The sequence below is a fragment of the Artibeus jamaicensis genome, unplaced genomic scaffold, assembly GCF_021234435.1.
Source record: "Artibeus jamaicensis isolate MK-2021 breed Jamaican fruit bat unplaced genomic scaffold, CSHL_Jam_final contig_793, whole genome shotgun sequence".
Classification (NCBI taxonomy): Eukaryota; Metazoa; Chordata; class Mammalia; order Chiroptera; family Phyllostomidae; genus Artibeus; species Artibeus jamaicensis.
In genome coordinates, this window is record NW_026521975.1 from 10537432 (window position 1) to 10557782 (window position 20351).

Consider the following 20351-nt stretch of genomic DNA (forward strand, 5'->3'; position numbering starts at 1 on the left):
AACTGGGGACCTGGCCCACAGTTTAATTTTATTATACCATATGTAGCCTCTTTAAAGGAAAAAAAGCAATCCTGGTCCTATGTAAATTAAATTAACCATATACTAGGTCTGTCCAGAAAGTATCCAGTTATGTAATGTGAAAAATAGAGACATTTCTTGAAGAAGATGAGCAATATAAGAAACACTGTACATAGGACAGTAACACATCAGCCCTCTTCAAATTAGGCACCATGGGACCTCACACAGTTCTCCCAGTCACCATCAGCTGCATGTCATACTTTCCCGAATCTGCTCAATGGTCTAAAATCTCTTCCCTTTCCAAGGTGATTTTAGTTTTGGGAAAAGCCAGAAGTTGCAGAGTGCCAAATCTGGGCTGTAGTGGGGGCTGAGTTATCTGGGTGATTTGATGTTTTGCCAAAAAACTCTGTACAAGATGTGATGCATGAGCAAGTGCATTATCATGATGAAGCTGCTAATCACTAGTTACCTATAGCTGCAGCCTTCTGAATCATCCAAATGGTTTCTGTGGAGGATTGTTCAAGCTTAACACAAAATTGAATGCAGAATTGTTGCTCTACTTGCTCAGTCATTTCGAATGCAATGGCCACACAGTACACATGCTCACTCAATGCCGTCTACTACCGCCACTGATTATTACAGTGAAGATGTCATTGTTCATGCACATGTATTTCAGTCCACTCTCCTTGGCTGCCAGGTTACATCAATGTCGTGCATACTGTCCTTGTTATATTAACAATGGTTGGACATTTTCTGGATTTCTATACCCAGATATAAGGCAAACCCTAAATAAAAGGTGATTCTTTATTTGTCCAATTCCCCAGAAAAGATTTTTTTGGCTAACACAAATATGTAAATTTTCTAGAGATTTAAGTGGAATGTACCAATGTGTTTTTTGAAAATTTTTTTTGTCGATTAAATATTAAGTCACAGTAGCGTATATGAGTGATGTTCTACTTATATTTCATGAAATAATTTTGTCTACTAGCATCATAGGTATATGTCTTTGTCATATATCTGACAAAGCTATAGCTCCTGTGTCATCTGACAGTATTTTGGAACATGTGGTTTTCATTTTACATTGAGATGTAACACTTCTAAAATTTGTATGTGATGCTCATGTTGGAAATTTTATCTTCATTCTAAGTACCCATTTGCTGTTTGTGATTTTTGTAACATAACCGTATTGCTTTATAAATGAAATTTAAAACATGAATATTGCACATAGTATAAAATTAAAGGATATAGAAGAGTTGTTTTGACTGAAGCCTGACTCTTCCCTGGCGAGCTGAAAATACTGTGAGGTAGCTCTAAGTGAGTTTATTAGACACTGATCATAGGGGAGCGTACATGCAAGATACTGGCAATACCAAGACAAAAACCAGTCCTTGTGTTAGAATTCATGGACATGGACAACAATGTGGTGATTGTCAGGGATGGGCTGAGATGAAAGAGAGTATAGGTGGTGGAAAAAATTAAATGAAATCACATTAAGTTAAATAACACTTCTGGTCAAGATGGAGGCATAGGTAGATACACTGTGCCTCCTGCACAACCAAAATAAGTATAACAATAATTTAGAAACAAAATAACAACCAGTACTGAGAGAAAATTGAACTGTATGGAAGTCCAACAACCAAGGAGTTAAAGAAGAAACATTCATCCAGACCGGTAGGAGGGATGGAGTCAGGAGGCTGGGTGGGGTGGAGAGGGGTCAACAAAAAAAAAAAGCAGTGGCAGGTGGACCCAGCAAAGCTGTGGATTGTGGAGGGGCTAGGTGCACAAGGTGGCTGGAGGAACTGGGTGATCCCGCATTCATGTGCAGATAAAGCAGGTGAAACTGAGGAGTGAGATAGACCTCACAACCCAGGGTCCCTGAGGGGAAATAAAGCCTCAAAACACTGATTAAGAGCTCCTGTGGGGGTTGAGGTGGTGGGAGAAACTCCCAGCTTCACAGGAGAGTTTGTTGGAGAGACCAACAGGCTCCTAGAACAAACCCACCCACACAGGAATCAGCATTAGAAGGGCCCAGTTTGCTTGGGGGAAGTGGCAGAAGTGACTGAAATCTGGAAGAGAGTGGAGCAAGCACCATTGTTCCCTCTTAAACCCCTGCCCCAGTGTCACAAGCAGTGACAGGGATTGCCCCACCTGAATGAACGCCCATGGCTCTGCCCCTCAGTACATAACAGGTGCGTCAGGACAAAAAAAAAATGGCCGAAACGAACAGATCAAAGGTCAAAAAAAATACAACTAAGCAACGAAGAGATAGCCAACCTATCAGATGCCCAGCTCAAAGCACTGGTGATCAGGATGCTTACAGAACTGGTTGATTTCAGTTGCAAATTAGATGAAAAAATGACGGCACTAAATGAAATGAAGCAAAATGCACAGGGAACCAATAGTGATGGAAAGAAAACTGGAACTCAGATCAGTGGAGTGTGAACCAGAAGGAGGAAAGAAACAACCAAACAGAAAAGAATGAAGAAACAAGAATTCAAAAAAATGAGGAGAGGCTTAGGAACCTTCAGGACATCTTTAAACATTCCAACATCTGAATTATAGGGGTACCAGAAGGGGAAGAGGAAGAGCAACAAGTGGAAAACTTATTTGAACAAATAATAAAGGAGAACTTTTCCAATTTGGCAAAGGAAATAGACTTCCAGGAAGCTCAGAGAGTCCCAAAGAAGTTGGACCCAAGGAGGAACACACCCAGGTACATCATAATTATATTAGCCAAGGTTAAAATGAAGGAGAGAATCCTAGAAGCAGCAAGAGATAAGGAGACAGTCACCTACAAAGGAGTTCTCATAAGATTGTCAGCTGATTTCTCAAAAGAGACCTTACAGGCAAGAAGGGGATGGAAAGAAGTATTGAAAGTCATGAAAGGGAAGGACCTATATCCAAGATTGCTCTATCCAGTAAAGCTTTCATTTAGAATGGAAGGACAGATAAAGTGCTTCTCAGATAAGGTCAAGTTCAAGGAGTTCATCATCACCAAGCCCTTACTACATGAAATGTTAAAGGGACTTATCTAAGAAAAAGAAGATAAGAAACATTTTCAGTAAAATGACAGCAAACTCACAGTTATTAACAACCACACCTAAAACAAAAACAATACCAAACTAAGCAAACAACTAGAACAGGAGCAGAGGTTCAAAAATGGAGATCACATTGAGGGTTATCAACAGGGGAGTTGGAAGGGGGAAAGGTACAGAGAATAAATAGCATACACAGGTAGAAAATAGACAGGGGGAGGGTAAGAATAGTATGGGAAATGTAAATACCAAAGAACTTGAACATGAACTAAAAAGGGTGAATGTGGGTGGGAGGGGGTGTGCAGGGTGGAGGGGAGTGAAGGGGGGAAAATGGGAAACTGTAATAGCATAGTCAATGAAATATATTTTTAAAAAAGTAATACCTCCTTCTCATAGGGGTTTTTTCCAGGCTCCAATGAATTAACATGGTACATACATCTAGTATGTACTATATAAAATTTTTGTGAACTAAAATTAAAAATTTTTTTGGCATTGTTTTAAAAAAGTTAATTAATTAAATATGAAACTTCACTTTTGGAAGAGCCAGAAATTAAACCAACATTTACTGCTTAGTAGTATCAGAGGGTTGGAGTGTTAGAGGGATAGGAATTGGGAAGTAGTGTAGAGAATGCTTAGCAAACAAGTTGACACAGTTAACACTTAGGGTGATTGTTGAGCATGCATCAAGGAGCTGAAGTAGAAGAGAGGGATGAGGAAGATAAGGAAATTCCAAACGTGTAATTCATTGTGACTTTACTAAATTGTATGGGATGGAGAAAAGGAGAGGCAAAGCTAGAGAGATAAGCTGAGACCCGATCACAAAGACTTTCCATATCATAAGGACTTCGTAGGTGTCAGAAAGCCATTATAGAATTTACACTTGGGTGTTGTACAGTCAGACATGTATTTTGGAACATAACCACAGCAGCCAGGTGGAAAGATAGAATGATCAGTTAGGAACCTATTGTAGTAATCTAAGTAAGACATATTAAGGGCTTGCTGTAAAGCCTTGGAGATAGTAGTAGAGAAAACACATAGAGATGTTAAGAGTAGAGTTAGCACTTCCCATTCTGGCAGTATGGCTTTGCTAGAGAGAGATCATAGATAACCCTCCTACTGAGAAAAAATCCTGAATAAAATAGTTATTGCATTTTTTTTCATAATGTATTGTTGGGCTGGCAAGAAAGTAAGGACTACATAGAGACTAAAAATGAAATGAAATTGGTAATGCAGGTATTGGCTAGATTTAAAGCAAGCCTTCATCTTGGTGGAATCTACCCAAACTGGATTGACTTGACCTCTTTTGACAGTGTGATAGGGCAGAAGAAACAGGAAACAAAGCCTGTGGCCCTCCTAAGGAGAGGAGTCTGAAAGAAGATTTCTGCCCCTTCATGAAGTTGACTTTATTGTTTCAACCTTGGTACTTGGAGAGTGGCAGGAGAGATCTTCACTGAGAGTTTATAATGGTTCATACAGGGTCACATTTCCCATGTGGTCTTCAAGTCAAGAATGTATTTTAAATGGTCCCTGTTTGCTAGTACCCACAGATGCCTTACAAAATCTATCAAATCATATCCTCTGAGGAATCCTTCAACCCAGGATTCAAAAATCTACAGATTAAGATCTCAGTCAGAAAAATGACAAAATGCACGAAAAACCATGCCACAGTAAGCAAGAGCCAGCAGAAACAAGACAGTGGCCCCCTAGAGATTGCAGAAAGTTTATGTTTTGTCTTAGTAACTCCAGTAAATGTAATTAATATTGAAATATGAGTATGAAGTAAGGGTCTCTGAATCATGGTCAAGCAGATTAGAAAAAAATAAAAAATAGAACTAAGTATGCAAATTAACTGAAATTAAAAATCAGTGAACAGATAAAAATCAGATTAGCCCAGCCTAGAGTGAAGAGTTGTAATATATGTCTAATTGGAGTTTTGGAAGGAAATAAGTGTTACTGGAGGAGTAAGGTCATTGTTAAGTAGGATGGGCCGAGAATTTTTCAGAATTGATATAAGGTAAATGTTCTTATCCTGGCTGGGCGGCTCAGTTGGCTAGAGTGTTGTCCCTGTACACCAAAAGGTTTGTGTGTTCAGTGGCCAGTTGGTACTCGTATGGGAAGCCACTGTTTCTCTCTCACATCGATTTTCCTCCTCCCTCTTTCCCATTCCTATCTCTAAAATTAACAAAAAACATGTCCTCTGGTGAGTATTTAAAAAAAAAAAAAACAAAAAAGTCCCTGACCAATGTGGCTCAGTTGGACTTCATCCTGCAAAGGCTTGATTCCCAGTTTGATTCCCAATCAGGGCACATGCCTGGGTTGCAGGTTGGGTCCCCAGTTGGGGTGTGTAGGAAAGGCAACTGATTGATGTTTCTTGCCCTCTTTGTCTCCCTCCCTTCCCCTCTCCTTAAAATTAAGTAAATAAAAATTTTAAAGAAGATTATAGTTCTTACATATAGTGGAAGTCCAGTGAATCCCAAAGCCTTGACAAATTAAAGTGAAACTGCAGAAAACCAAAGACAGATCTTAAAAGCAACTGGAGAGAAACTGCAGATTGCTATACAAGTGTTTTTCTTAAGATTCTGAAATCCTAGCAGCAACAGATGCCAGAAAACATTGGAATGCTATCTTTAATATACTGAGAGAAAATAGCTGTCAGCCTCAAAAAAATAGAACATGTATTCTGTAAAACTGAATACCTTCTCTTCCTTCTATCTCCCACCTTGCAAAACACACACACAACCAACAGACCTAATGAAGTAGACTGTAAGGGACATACATCATTCAGGTATGAAGGAGTCATCCCAAGTTGAAAGCCTGTGCTACTTATTAATGACCACAAAGTGTTTCATCAAGTAGATTCTGTAATTCAGCTTCTACTGTTGAACATTTATGTTTTCAGTTTTTCAAATTAAGTTATGAAGTTATACTGGATATATATGGACATGTTTTGTGTTATTTATTTATTTATTTATTTACTTATTTATTTTCAGTGCACTGTTCCCAGAAGTACTGCAATACCATGTCAATGTGCGCAGTGGATGGAGCAAGGCCCTATTCCATCTCCCAGCTCCAAAAATCCATTTAATATAATGTCCTCGGATAGAGGATGTATCAGATATTAAACTGATAAGAACAGATACACTTGATCTTAGCCAAAACACTGAGAAGCGATATATGTGTGTATTATTTTATGTAGAGAAGTAATAAAAGAATAAATCTTCCTTTGACTAGAAGCCTAAATTACTGGGTCAAAAAAGGAATGAATATTTTTGTTTCTTGATACATTCTGTAAAATTATTTTTCTAAAAGGCCTTACTGATTTATATTGCATCTAACAAACCATGCTGGTTTTACACATGGATAAATGTGTAATAGGGCAGTTTTTTAAAAATAGATTTTATTTATTTATTTTTAAAGGGGAAGAGAGGGAGCGAAACATCAGTGTGTGGTTGCCTCTTGCATGCCCCCCACCCGGGACTTGACCTACATGTGCCCTGACTGGGAATTGAACCAGTGACCCTTGGGTTTGCAGGCTGATGCTCAATCCAGTGAGCCACAACAGCCAGGGCTGATAGGTACAGTTTTAAATGATTAAGCTTGACATTTCTTATGAGGTTTTTGACTTAGTTATATCTTTGACAAAAATGTTCTATCTCACTTTTCTCCTGCTGTTAATGAAAAATACTTTTTTAAAAATAGAAATGAAATGCATTGTTTCTAACAATTTCCAACTTTCTAGAATTAAGTCTTTCATTTCTCTTTATCTTTTCTTTGCTTTGTTAACATATATAGTTAGTCCATTTAAAGAAAAGTCAGATAAATGCTTTATTTAGTTTTTGTTTTATTATGAAGGAAGACTACTATTTTAAAGCTGCTGCTTTTCCCCCTGTCTGGTGTGGATCAGTGGATTGAGTGCTGGCCTGTGAACCAAAGAGTCACTGATTCGATTCCCAGCAGGGCAGATGTCTGGGTTGCGGGCCTCTCATGCACCTGTGTGGGGAGGCACCTCATGAGAGGCAACCACACTGATGTTTCCCTCCCTCTCTTTTTCCTTCCTATCCCCTCTCTCTAAAAACAAATAAGTAAAATCTTGAAAGCTGTTACTTTTCTAGCTCATATATGTTCACAGTATAGCAGCAGTGCAGAAGTTTAAAGTTTTTTTAAAATCGTTCATTTGTTAAATTGATTTTCTTAGAGGAAGGGAGAGAGAAAAGCACTGATTTGTTGTTTCATTTATTTCTGCATTCCTTGGCTGATTCTGTGTTTGTCCTGCCCTGACTGGGGATCAAACCCACAGCCTTGGCGTATCAGGATGATACCAACTGCGCTACTCAGCCAGGGTCTAAAGTCACTCATTCTTAAAGGGAAAATGCACTCATTTGCTTGGGAATTCTGTATTCTTATTAGAACTGAATATAAGGTGTCTTTTAAAAATATTTTTCTTTTCTTTTTTTTATATTTCAGGTGCAAGTGAAAGTGTAGGGAAACATATGCTTGAAGCCTGCAACAATAATCTGGAGATGGCAGTTACCATGTTTTTGGATGGTGGTGGAATCGCTGAAGAGCCCAGTACCAGTTCAGCAAGTGTCTCTACTGTTAGACCACACACAGAGTATGAATTTATTTTTTATTTATTGTGAATTTATTTTCCTTTAAAAAAGAAAAAATATTTATTTGTTTGTTTGTTTATTTTAGACAGAGGGGAAGAGGAGGGAGAAACATCAATATGCAGTTGCCTCTCATGCACCCCATACTGGGGGCCTGACTTGGCTAGCAGCCCAGGGATGCCCTGACTGGGAATGGAATCGGAGACCCTTCGGTTTGCAGACTGGTGCTCCACACCAGCCAGGGCTGAATTTATTAATTCTTATTAGGAGCAACCTCCTGCCTAAATCAAGTAGTTGCATTTTTATCAGGTTAATTTTCTGTTTTTGAAGAAAATTTTAAGTTGAAAGTGTCTAAAAAAGTGTCAAATGGAAATTTTTATACTTACATACTTTAAATTCACTAAGGCACTGTCACATCTGTTATTTAATCCTGAAAAGAACCCTGTAGGATGTCCTTACCCACGTTTTACAGATGAGGAAGTAGAGGCATAGCCATTTTCCCAAGGTACACAGCAATTAAAAGCAGTCAGAGAAGTGAAACCCAATAATAATCAGATTTCCCAATGCTAGCTTTTCTTACATTGCCCCATTTTTCATTGTCATGAAAAAAAAATTTTTTTAATTGATTTTAGAGAGAAAGAGGAAGAGAGAGAAATATCAAGTAAGTTGTTTTACTTATTCATGCATTCATTAATTGAGTCTTGTGTGTGTCCTGACCAGGGATTAAACTTGCAAGCGTGCCATGACAATTTTTTGAAAAATAATTGTAGTCTTTTATACCTTAGTTACATATAGTTAATTATTAGAAGCACTTTCAGCATATGGAATTGTACTGTATAGAGAATAGTAATAAGTGGTAAGCAGATTTGTTCTTTTTTGCCCTTTATATCTGATACCAGTGAGAATTTGAAATGAGTATCTTTTGGGCAAAGTTCCAGCAGTCTTTGGAAAATATTAGAAATGAACGTTACTCAAAGGAAAAGCACTGATTGTTCTTGTTTTTTAAAAAAAAAAACAAAACAAAATATAGCCCTGGCTGATGTGGCTCAGTGGATTGAATGCCGGCCTGCAAATTGGGGGGTCACCAGTTTGATTCCCAGTAGGGGCACTACCTGGATTGCCGGCCAGGTCCCCAGTCGTGGGGGGCAGGGGGGTGGTGGAAGGCAGCCACGCATTGATGTTTCTCTCCCCTTCTTCCTCCCTCCCTTCCCCTCTTTCTAAAAATAAATAAAAATCATTAAAAAAATAAAATAAACCAAAATTTAAAAGATTCTTAAATAATACTTGTAGTCCTTTATCACTCATTGTTTTTAACATGAAATACAAAATAGAGGAATCCCCTTAAATAGGGATAGGCAAAGGACATGGATCTTATTTTTACTAAATTAGACATAGATGTAAGGGGCCAAATAACACTCAGGACACTCTCACCTCTTTTATTGATATAGTTCCAGATTCTAGAGTAATAGTGTTTCCACATGAAGCATGAATTTTAGAGATCATTGTTAATATTTTGTAAAGTTTTTTCTTGTCACTGCTGGCCATGTATTCCATTCTCCATCAACATAGCATGTAAATCATGAAAACATGATTTACTTTACAGAAATGTGAATAACAGGTATTCACAGCAGATTTGGGAGAACCTATCTGTCCACACTGTATAAAACATGTTTTTTTAATTGTGTAAAAGTAGTTTTTATATGTGAATAGCTTTTCCTACTGAATTCCATTGTAATTTTTAAAAATATTTTTTATTTTTAGAGAGAGGGGAAGGGAAGAGAGGGAGAGAAACATCAATGTGAGAGAAACATTGATTGGTTATCTCTCGTACTCACCTCAACCAGGGATAGAACCTGAAACCCAGGCGTCTGCCCTGACTAGGAATCAATCCCACAACCTTTCTCTTTGTGGGACGACAGTCAACCAACTGAGCTACAGCACTCAGGAACTGAATTACATTATAATTTTACTTAGATTATTTGTATTATTAATTGGTTAACATTTGATAGTGGCTCCTAATTTCTAAACTATAATTTTCACTCTTTATAGTTTACTTTTTCTATTTTATTCTTCCATCTTGGTGTAGGTAGTTAAAAATCTTGGAAAAGATACCCTCAAATATGTAGTAATCAATTCTTTCTGTAAAGGGACTATTACTGATTGAGAATTATATATAAATGTAAAAGTGAGGTATACCAATGAGGGAAAGATTTATTCAGGTAAAAGATATCTTTTAGAATCTTGGTTTTCTTAAGATAATGGCCTGTTTTTCTTTGATGAAGGAGGATTGATAGAGCTTCCTCTTACAGACACATTGTTCAGATTATTGAAATTCTTTGCCTAAGCAGTGACTGGACTGGTACCTAGTAGGAAAGAGTACTTAATAGAATTTTTAATTTCTTTTTAAAGATTTTATTTTATTTTTACACAGAGGGGAAGGGAAGGAGAAAGAGAGGGAAAGAAACATCAATGTGTGGTTGCCTCTTACATGCCCCATACTGAGGACCTGGCCTGCAACCCAGGCATGTGCGCTGACTGGGAATTGGACCAGTGACCTTTTGGTTCACAGGCTGGTACTCAATCCATTGAGCTGCACCAACCAGGGCAATTTTGAATTATTTTTTATCCTTTAGTCATTAGTCTTATTGTATATTTCTTTGTCTAGTTATTTGATTACTGGATGTTAGTTCTTGATGACAAATGAATGTTTATACTTTATTTCACAAAGTATATTTTAAGAGTTCTGACCCTTAGGTATCAAAAAAAAACAGTGCTTTAAGTTCAGTTATTACTATTAGAAACGCCGGAAAGAAAAACAAAGGGCCTAACTTAAATTAACATGATAAGCAAGAAGATAATAAATTTGGAACCTGCTATTTGCTATGAACATTAATTAGCAGAATTTAATATTTGAGTTAAAACCATAAAATAAGGTGATATTTAAAGGAACATAACACCATTTTTATAGTATATCAAAATGAGGGGGTTTTGTTTTTCCTTTTTTACTGGAAGACATGGATTATTAGTAAACTCTCTAGACATAAACTTTTAAAAGTTTATAGGCTTTTAAAAGATGAGTAATTGCCCTGACTGGTGTGTGGCTCAGTGGGTTGGGTATCACCCTGCAAACAGAAAGGTCACAGGTTTGATTCCTGGATGTCAAGGACACATACCTGGGTTGCAGGCCAGGTCCCAGGATGGGGATGTGCAGGAAGTAACCAATTGATATTTCTCTCCTACTCTTTCTCCCTCCCTTCCCCTCTCTCTAAAAATAAAATTTTAAAAATTTTTAATAAATAAATAATAAAAATTAGTAATTTTTTCTTTTCTGTATTGTAGAATCTATTGAATAAATAATTCAGGGTAATACCTATGTTAGCCATCTTCATAACTAGCATAAAATTTATGTTTTGTTAAGCTTATTTTAATATATCTGTGTGTTTATTTAACGTGGTGGTAAAGGTGCTTTTATTAAGCCAATATTTTTCTATTAATTTTTTGCCTGAGTTTTAAATTTTTCTTTTAAAAATATTTTTATTGATTATTAGGGAGAGAGATAAACATCGATTTATTGTTCCATATATATATGTATTCATCGGTGGGTTCTTTTTTATTTTTTTAAATTTTAGAGGGGAAGGGAGGGAGAAGAAAAGGAAGGGAAACATTGATGGGAGAGAGAAACATCAATTGGACTGCCTTTTTGTACATGCCTCAGCTGGGGACCAAACCTGCAACTGAGGCATGTGCCCTGACTGGAAATTGAACCAGTGACCCCTGTGTTTTCACAATGATACCCAACCAACTGAGCCACACCAGTTGGGGCCATTGGTTGATTCTTGTACGTATCCTGAGTGGGGATGGAACCCACAACCTTGTTGTATTAGGATGACATTCTAGCCAAGTCCTGATATTTCTTTAAATTAATGCTTGCCTTCCCCCTTTTTTTGAAAGAATATAGGGCAGGGAACTTGACTGGGAAGGAGAAATACTTTGTTCTCTTTATAAATCACTTGAATTACCATGTACTTTAATTCCAATTGATCTCTATATGGAAACATTATTCACCACTGTGGTTCCTGAAAGTTAAGTCTGGTGTTCATTACTTATTCATTTGAGTGCACGCAACAATAGTTACAGAAAGAACAGGTAGCAAAAACACTTTTCATTTTGGTATTTTTCCACTTTTTTTGAATAGAGAAGAAGTTCGTGCCCCAATTCCTCAAAAGCAGGAAATATTGGTGGAACCAGAACCTTTGTTTGGTGGTAAGTTCTCCTTTTTTCCTTGGCTTTATATGACTTTGTTTTTACCTTTAGGATTTTAATGAAACTATCAAAAGATATGAAGGCTTGCTCAGATTGTTACTTCAAGTGTATAGTCAATTCTTATCTGTGGCCTCTTCTCAGGAAAGGTGCACAATTGGTTGTTCCAAGGAGTGAACCAGACTAAAAAGTTGGTATTTGCTGCAGAAGGCCAAAGGGAGGAAAATTTGAAACTGCCTTGTAAAGGAAACCAATCATTCTATCACTAGAGAAAAAGACTCCAGTTACTTTTATGTTCTGGGTACCTACCTTACCTGACTGCCATATTTTTAGTGTTGTGATATGCCTTACTTTCACTCTTTCTTAATTTCTAGACATGGTTTTCCTTTTTTGACCAAAGGAGAAAGTGATACATAATCCATGCAAAAAAAAAAAAATGTGATATCAGTCTGAGTGTGTAGAGAAGATGGTAAAAATAGGATGTATAGTCAGATTTAAAGAAAACTTAAAATTTAGTTTAATGAACACTTTTTGTGAGCCGAATATTTTAGGTATTAATAGGTATATGTAAAAGTAGAAGACAAAGTGATCTAGATGGACAGACAAATGCATTGTACATATTGAGAACAGTAACGCAGGGAAATAAGGCCTATGAAAAGTTTTACTGGTAAACTAGACTAAAGGAGAACAAGTAAGTTGTAAGAGAGGGATGAAGAAAATTATATAAACCATATCCTTTTTTAAATTGAATTTATTGGTGACATTGTTTAATAAAATAATACCGGTTGCTGGGGTGTAGTTCTATAATACATCATCTGTATAGTGTGTTCATCACCCCAAGTCAAGCATCCTTTCACCTCTATTTATCCTTCTTTACCCATTGCTACCTCTCCCCACCCCACTTGCCCTCTAGTAATCACAATACTGTTGTCTATGTGTATGAGGTGTTTTCTTCTTTTCTTAATTTCTTTACTTTTTTCACACAACCCCCACCCTTTCCTCTGACAGCTCTCAGTCTGTTCTTTGTATACTATGAGCCTGTTTCTATTTTATTTGTTAGTTTTATAGAAATGATATCTTTTGATTTGAAAAAGCACCTTAATTGAGAGGGTTTTTTTTTTAAGGTTGATCTTTAACTTTAGCTTTGGGTTTTACTTGTAGCAAGAAATAAAAGAATATACCATTTAGATTCAGACATAGATATAGAAGGAAGAAAACTGTAAGATCTGAATATTGAAGTATAACATGTGCATTCTGTATTGTTCAATTCAGGCAGTTATTGTGTTAATACACTAGAAGTAATAAAGCAAATAATTTTTCAAAATATAAATGTTACAAATATTTTTAGAGCTGTGGAGTAATACCCTTGTAAGATTTATGGGTTTTTTTTATTGCAAAAAAGAAGGCAGGATCTTTGAATGGAGAAGACTACAGGAAATAGATGCTGTGTTGTTTTACTGTTGAACAAAGACAAAAGAGTTCCCATTGAAATCCCACTATCCTCATCTTACCTTTTGTTTGATATACGTTAGGAGGATGAGAATGACTTTATATAGTTAAGAAGTCAGTCTGAACTATCATTATTAGACTTACTATAACCTAAGAGAGGTTTCTAGACAACTATTTCTTTTTAGGACAGTATTAATTTAAAGTGTGATTTTTTAAAGTATTTTATTGATTATGGTATTACAGTTTTCCCAATTTTTTCCTCCTTTATCCCCCCTCTGGCCTACATCCCCAATCCTCCTGCATTCCCCACCCCTCTCTTTCATGTCCATGGGTTGTTCTGTTTCCTATACCATTTTTAACCTCTCCCCATCTATTTTATGCCTCCCAATTATGCTTCTTATTCCCTGTACCTTACCCCCCTATTTTTTCCCTCCCCTTCCCCACTGAAAACTCTGCAGGTGATGTCCATTCTTCTGATTCTGTTCCTGTTCTAGTTGTTTGCTTAGTTTTTGTTTTCATTGTTTTTCTTTTTTCTTCTGTTCAGTTGTTGATAGTTGTGAGTTTGTTGTCATTTTACTGTTCATAGTTTTTGATCTTCTGTTTCTCAGATAAGGCCCTTTAACATTTCATATAATAATGGCTTGGTGATGATGAACTCCTTGAACTTCCCCTTATCTGGGAAGCACTTCATCTGCCCTTCCATTCTAAATGATAGCTTTGCTGGATAGAGTACTCTTAGATGTAGGTCCTTGCCTTTCATGACTTAGAATACTTCTTTCCAGCCCCTTCTTGCCTGTAAGATTTCTTTTGAGAAATCAGTTGATAACCATACAGGCACTCCTTTGTAGGAGACTCTTTCCTTTCCTCTTGCTGCATTTAAGATTCCCTCCTTATGTTTAATCTTGAGTAAATTATGATATGTCTTGGTGTGTTCCTTCTTGGATCCAACTTCTTTGGGGGTTGCTGGACTTCCTAAAAGTCTGTTTCCTTTGTCAGATTGGGGAAGTTTTTCTTCATTATTTTTTAAAGTAAGTTTTCAATTTCTTGCTCTTCTTTTTCTCCTTCTGGTACCCCTATGATGCGGACATTGGAACAGTTAAAGTTGTCCTGGAGGTTCCTAAGTCTCACCTCATTTGTTTGCATTCTTGTTTCTTCATTCTGTTCTAGTTGAATGTTTATTTCTTCCTTCTGTTCCAGATTGTTGATGTGAGTCTTGGTTCCCTTCTCTTCACTGTTGGTTCCCTATATATTTTTCTTTATTTCACTTTTCATAGCCTTCACTTCTTTCTCTATATTACATGTGTGTTCAACCAGTTCTGTGAGCACCCTCATTACCAGTGTTTTGAACTCTGCATCTGATAGGTTGGCTGTCTCATTGTCACTTATTTTGTTTCCTGGAGTTTTTATCTGTTCTTTTATTTGGGCCATATTTCTTTCTCTTGGTATACCTATTAGGTATAAGGGGCAGAGCCTTAGGTAGTCACCAGGATGGGGCAACCCATATTGCTGCATTGTGGTGCTCTCTGTGCGGGAGGGGTCAGAGAGGGAACAGTGCTGCTTGCTCAGCTGTTGGCTGGCTTTCAGTCACTTCCCCTGCTACCCAAAAGCAAATTGGGCCCTTTTGGTGCTGATTTCTGGGTAGGTGGGTTTGTGTATGGTTCTAGGACCCTGTGGGTCTCTCCAACGAACTGTCCTGTGAGGCTGGGAGTTTCTTTTGCCACCCAAACCCCATAGGTTTTTACAGCCAGAGGTTCTAAGGCTGTAGTTTCCTACACTGGAACCCTGGGTTGCACAGTCTGTTTCACTCCCCAGTTGTTCCTCCTGGTTTATCCAAACGCGTATGTGCAACTGCCTGCCCCTGGTACGCCAGTCGCCACCTCACCTGCCTGTTCCATCACCATGCCACATGTTCTCTCTGGCCTGGTTGCTTGTCTCCACCCCTTCTGCCAGTCTGGATGAATGTTTCTTCTGTAACTCCTTGGTTGTTGGACTTACATACAGTTTGATTTTCTTGCAGTTCTGGTTGCTTTTTGTTTTTAAATTTGTCATTCTTGTTTTGCTTATACAGGGAAACAAAGAGTATCTACCTTTGCCTCCATCTTGGCCAGAAGTCCGAGGAAAGTTAAAATCCTTGATTGGTTGATTGATTGATATTAGAGAGATAGATGGAGAGAAACATTGATTTGTTATTCCACTTATTTATCCATTCATTGGTTGATTCTTGTGTGTGCCCTGACCGGGATAGAACCTGCAACCTTAGCATATCAAGATGATGCACTAACCAACTGAACTACCTGTCAAGGGTCAAGGAAAAGTTCTTATACAGTAGTTTGAGTTGCAAGCGAAATTAGCTGCTTTTTTAATGGAACATTATTTTTCTATGATAGATTGCTGACAAGCTATAGATATTTTTAAATTTATTCCATTCTTTTATTTTGAATTTTATTTATCAATTACAGTTTACAGTCAGTATTATGTATTAGTTTCAGGCATGGTGGTTAGATAGCCTGAAACTGTTTACCAAATGTTTCCCCCAATATTTCCAGTGCCCACCTGTACCACATATATAGGTATTACAGTATTACGGAATTATACCCTGTATTGGACTTTTTGTCTCTATGACTGTTTTGTAATTACCAGTTTGTACTTCTTAATCCCATTACCATTTTCACCCAGTTACCCAAACTTCCTTTCCTCTGGCAACCATCAGTCTGTTTTTTGTGTATGTCTATTTTAATGTTGTTTGTTTGTTTATTTTGTTCCTTAGTTACCACACATAAGTAAAATTAGATGGTATTTGTCTTTCTCTGACTTTCACTTAGCATAATACCCCGTAAGTCCATCTGCGCTGTCTCAAATGGTAAGGTTTCATTCTTTTTTGTATGGCCTAGTAATATTCCATTGTGTGTGTGCGCACACGCACATGAGCGCGTGCCAAGGTTTTTTTATCTACTTGGCTGTTGATGGTCATTTGGATTGCCTCTATAGCTTGGCTATTGTAAATAACATTGTAATGAACACAGGGGTGCATATATTCTTTTGAATTAGTGTGTTGGGTTTCTTTAGGTGCGTACCCAGAAATAGAATTGCTGGGTAATAAGTAAGTTGCATTTTTAAAAATTTGAGGAGCCTCCATACTGTTTTCCATAGTGGCTGCCCCAAACTGCATTCCCACCAAGAGTACACAAGGGTTTCCTATTCTCCACATCCTTGCCAGTACTTGCTGTTTGTAGATTTATTGGTTTTTTTTAAGATTTTATTTATTTTTTAGAGAGAGAGTAAAGGGTGGAAAAAGAGAAGGGAGAGCAGTATCTGTGTGCTAGAGAAACATTGATTGGTTGCCTGTCACACAGCCCCCACTCTGTCCTCCAGCTGGGGACTTGGCCTAAAACCTAGTTATGTACCTTAATGGGGAATCAAACCAGTGACCTTTCCAATTTCAGGCAGGCTCTCAACCCACTGATCTACACCAGCCAAGACTGTGGATTTATTGTTAATAGCCATTCTGACAGGTTGTGAGGTGATATATTGTGTTTTTAATTTGCATTTTTCTGATGATTAGTGATATTTAACGTATTTTAATATGTCTGTTGGCCATCTGTGTCCTCTTTGGAGAAGTTTCTATTCATAGGTCCTGTCCATTTTTTAATTGGGTTGTCTCTTTTTTATTTTGGTATCCAGTTGTATGAGTTCTTTATAAAATTAACCCCTTAACAGGTGTATCACTGGCAAATATCTTCTCCCATTCAGTATATTGTCTTTTTTGTTTATTGATGATTTCATTTGCTATGCAAAACCTTCTTAGTCTGTTATAGTCCCATTCGTTTGTTTGTTTTTTTCTTTCAGACAGGCTTATAGTTATTTAGATCTACGCATTTAGCAGGCTTTTTTTTTAAATTATGTGTTTATTTTTAGAGAGAGGGGAAGGGAAGGAGAAAGAGAGGGCGAGAAACATCAATGTGAGAGAGAAACATCCACCAGTTGCCTCCTATATGCACCCCGACTGGGGACCAAAGCCACAACTCAGGCATGTGCCCTGACTGGGAATTGAACTCATGATCTTTTGCTTTTCGGAAGGATGCCCAACCAACTGAGTTACGTGGGTCTGAGTGGCAGACATTTTGTTTGAAAATGAACAAAACCTGTTACTGCTTCAAGGCAAACAACTGATATTATTTGTTACCAGTGATTTGTTAAAAAAATCTTTCAGGCAGAAATTGGAATTTTAGAAAGTTTATATACACGATTATGAGCTTGATAACAAACATGTCACTACTTAATGACTTTCTGGCGATATTATTGGTGACGTTAACAGATGGTGATTTTTAAAAGATTATGTAATGAAATGGTCAGTAATTCATTGAACGAATATTTTCAAAAGGCCAGTGCACGATATTACAGAATTGTGCCTGGGTAAAAGATCTTGTCATATGGTGTGGTGAATTGCACAGAGAGATATGTATTGTTGTGTAACAAATTGCTCCAAAAAAATAAAAAAAAAATTGCTCCAAAGTTGAGTATTCTGAAACACCAAACATTTGTTATTTCTCAGTTTCTGTGGATCAGGAATTTAGGTGTGGCTTAGCTAGGTGCCTTTGGTTAAGGTCCCTCACAAGGGTGTAATCAAGGTATCAGCCAGGTCTACAGTTGTCTTACATAGCTTGAATAGAGGGGGATCTCTCTTTCTGAGCCTGCTCATGTTACTGTTGGTTGGAGACATCAGGTTGTTACCATAGAGCAAATGAGAGAGCCAGAGAGTACATCCCAAGATGCAAACCATCATCTTTTTTTTTTTTTTTTTTTCAATGTGTGGTTGCCTTTCACGAGCCCCCCACTGGGGACCTGGTTTACAGCCCAGGCATGTGCCCTGACTGAGAATTGAACCAGTGACCCTTTGGTTCACAGGCCAGCGCTCAATCCACTGAACCACACCAGCCAGAACACCACCATCTTTTTAAATCTAATGGAAGTGACATACCATCCAGGCCTGTCACCTCTGCCACATTCTGTTTGATCCTGCTCATACTCAAGTTATTCAAATACAGTTATGAATTTTGAAAGATAGGGATAATTGGGGTCCATGTTAGGGACTGCCTACCACGTAGACCTATAGATTTTAATGGAACAGCATATGAAAAGTTCATTGATAAGATTTTAGAGTCTGCATTTCAACTAATCTTTAAGAAACTTCCACTGGTTGATTTTTGGTGAGTATCAGAGGAGAATATTTATAATTATCTTAAAATACTATTAAAATACTCCTTTTTGCAACTACGTATCTATGTAAAATTGAATTTTAATTTTCTTCATATATGTGAACTAAAGGAATAGCAGCAGATGGTAGAACAGAATGCAGAAGCACATCCAAAAATTCAGATACATTCTCTTAAGCCAGATGTTAACAGATTTGTGAAAATGTCACTCTTCTCTCTAAATTTTTTTCTCCACCTGCCCTACTCTCCTAACTATGAAGCTCTTTTTAACTCTGTCGGTTAGCCTCTTTAGCCTCAGTGACCAGCATTCCTATTATGTAGGCAACAGAGTGAGAGTACAGAAGACTGATGTTTGGTTTATAGCAGATGGTCTAGAAGAGTCAGGAAACCTCATACTGAAGAGGTAGACAGGAGTAAGAATGGTTCTAGGGCCAGAGGTGTTGTTCTCTGGAGAGGTTCTGAAGACGTATGATAAATAAAGAGGAAACAGTTAGGAACAGGTTATTGAGCCCACAAAATAAAAGAGGTTGGGTAGAAGGCTAGGAATAAGAGGAACTAGTGAGAATCCCTTCTAGAGAGAGCTAGGACATCTCTATCTGATAGAGAAGGGCTAAATTGAGGGTGGGTGGGTTGGGGGAGAAAGGGAAAGCGGGAGAGGAGCAGGCCATTGACAATTTAAAAGTGTATGAAAACTACCTGCCCAATAATAACATGCTGTCTTAGGTAGCTATTCCATTTTATCCTAACATACTCTTACTTCCTTAATTATTACAGTTGAAAAGTATCTGATAATGAGTTTTAAGAAGACATTCTTGAAAGACTGTATTAAACCTGCTAGAAACATACATTTGAAATAGGACCTCTCAATTAAGAATAATTCCAGTATTGAAAAGAATAACATTCCTCAGTTCTTTATAAAGGAATGGAAGAAGGGGGAAATGATGGAGCATTTAAATTTCTAAAACTTTCAATTTAAATAAATGCAGTACAACCAAAAGTTAATTTAAGTTTAAAAAATTAAAACTAAAACATGGAAGTTTCTATTTTTAACCAAATCCCTTTGCTAGGGGTATTATGCTTTTTTAATATAAATACTTATACAAGTATGTGCATAAATTATAAAAGGCCAGATAATGCTTTAAATAAATATGAGATTTTTTACATGTGGTTCTTTCTGCATTTTTTTCTCTCAATAGTTCTTGAATAGAAAGAATTATCCTATATAATAACAAACACAGGCTGTTGACATAGATGCTTTGATGTGGGGTCAGGGACTTTTATACCTTCTATCTAATCTTACTAGTAATCATTTACTAATGTGGAGTATTGTTCTGGTTACATGTTAGCCAGGAATGCAGTAAGCGAACTTAATGACTATTACCCATAGTGGGAGTCATTAAATGTCCTTATTTACTGTAATATATATAAATGATCTGGCAAATTTTTTTATGTTTGAGAACACATACAAATAGTAAAATAACATTGCGACTATTGCTTTTTAGACTTTATCTGTAAAATACTTTAGGATTGGGTAATAGACACAGTACAGGGGTATCAGAAGACCTTGGTTCTATACACTTTTCTGTTACTAAACCATTTTGTAACTGGAATAATTTTTCTTCCAAAATTAAAAATAGTATTTTGGTATTTATAATTTTACATGTATATCCATTTACTAAAAAGTAGTTTTTAGGTATGGTTTGGAACTCAGTTATAAAGTGTTATACCAAAGGGTAGTCAGATCCCTTAGGCCAGTGATTTTCAACCTT

At 37.1% G+C, this 20351-nt stretch overlaps 1 protein-coding gene and 1 non-coding gene across 2 annotated transcripts in view; one reads left to right on the plus strand and one right to left on the minus strand.

The window, feature by feature from the left end:
- Positions 1 to 20351, plus strand: part of UBXN7 (UBX domain protein 7) — a 58130-nt gene that overhangs the window by 13477 nt on the left and 24302 nt on the right. The window contains exons 2-3 of the mRNA XM_037147402.2: positions 7518 to 7665; positions 11856 to 11923. Coding sequence (XP_037003297.1) covers positions 7518 to 7665; positions 11856 to 11923 — 216 coding nt within the window. The remainder of the gene's footprint in view (positions 1 to 7517; positions 7666 to 11855; positions 11924 to 20351) is intronic.
- Positions 6038 to 6225, minus strand: LOC119050925 (U2 spliceosomal RNA). Its single transcript, XR_005082831.2, has one exon. It is a non-coding gene; the product is annotated as a U2 spliceosomal RNA (small nuclear RNA).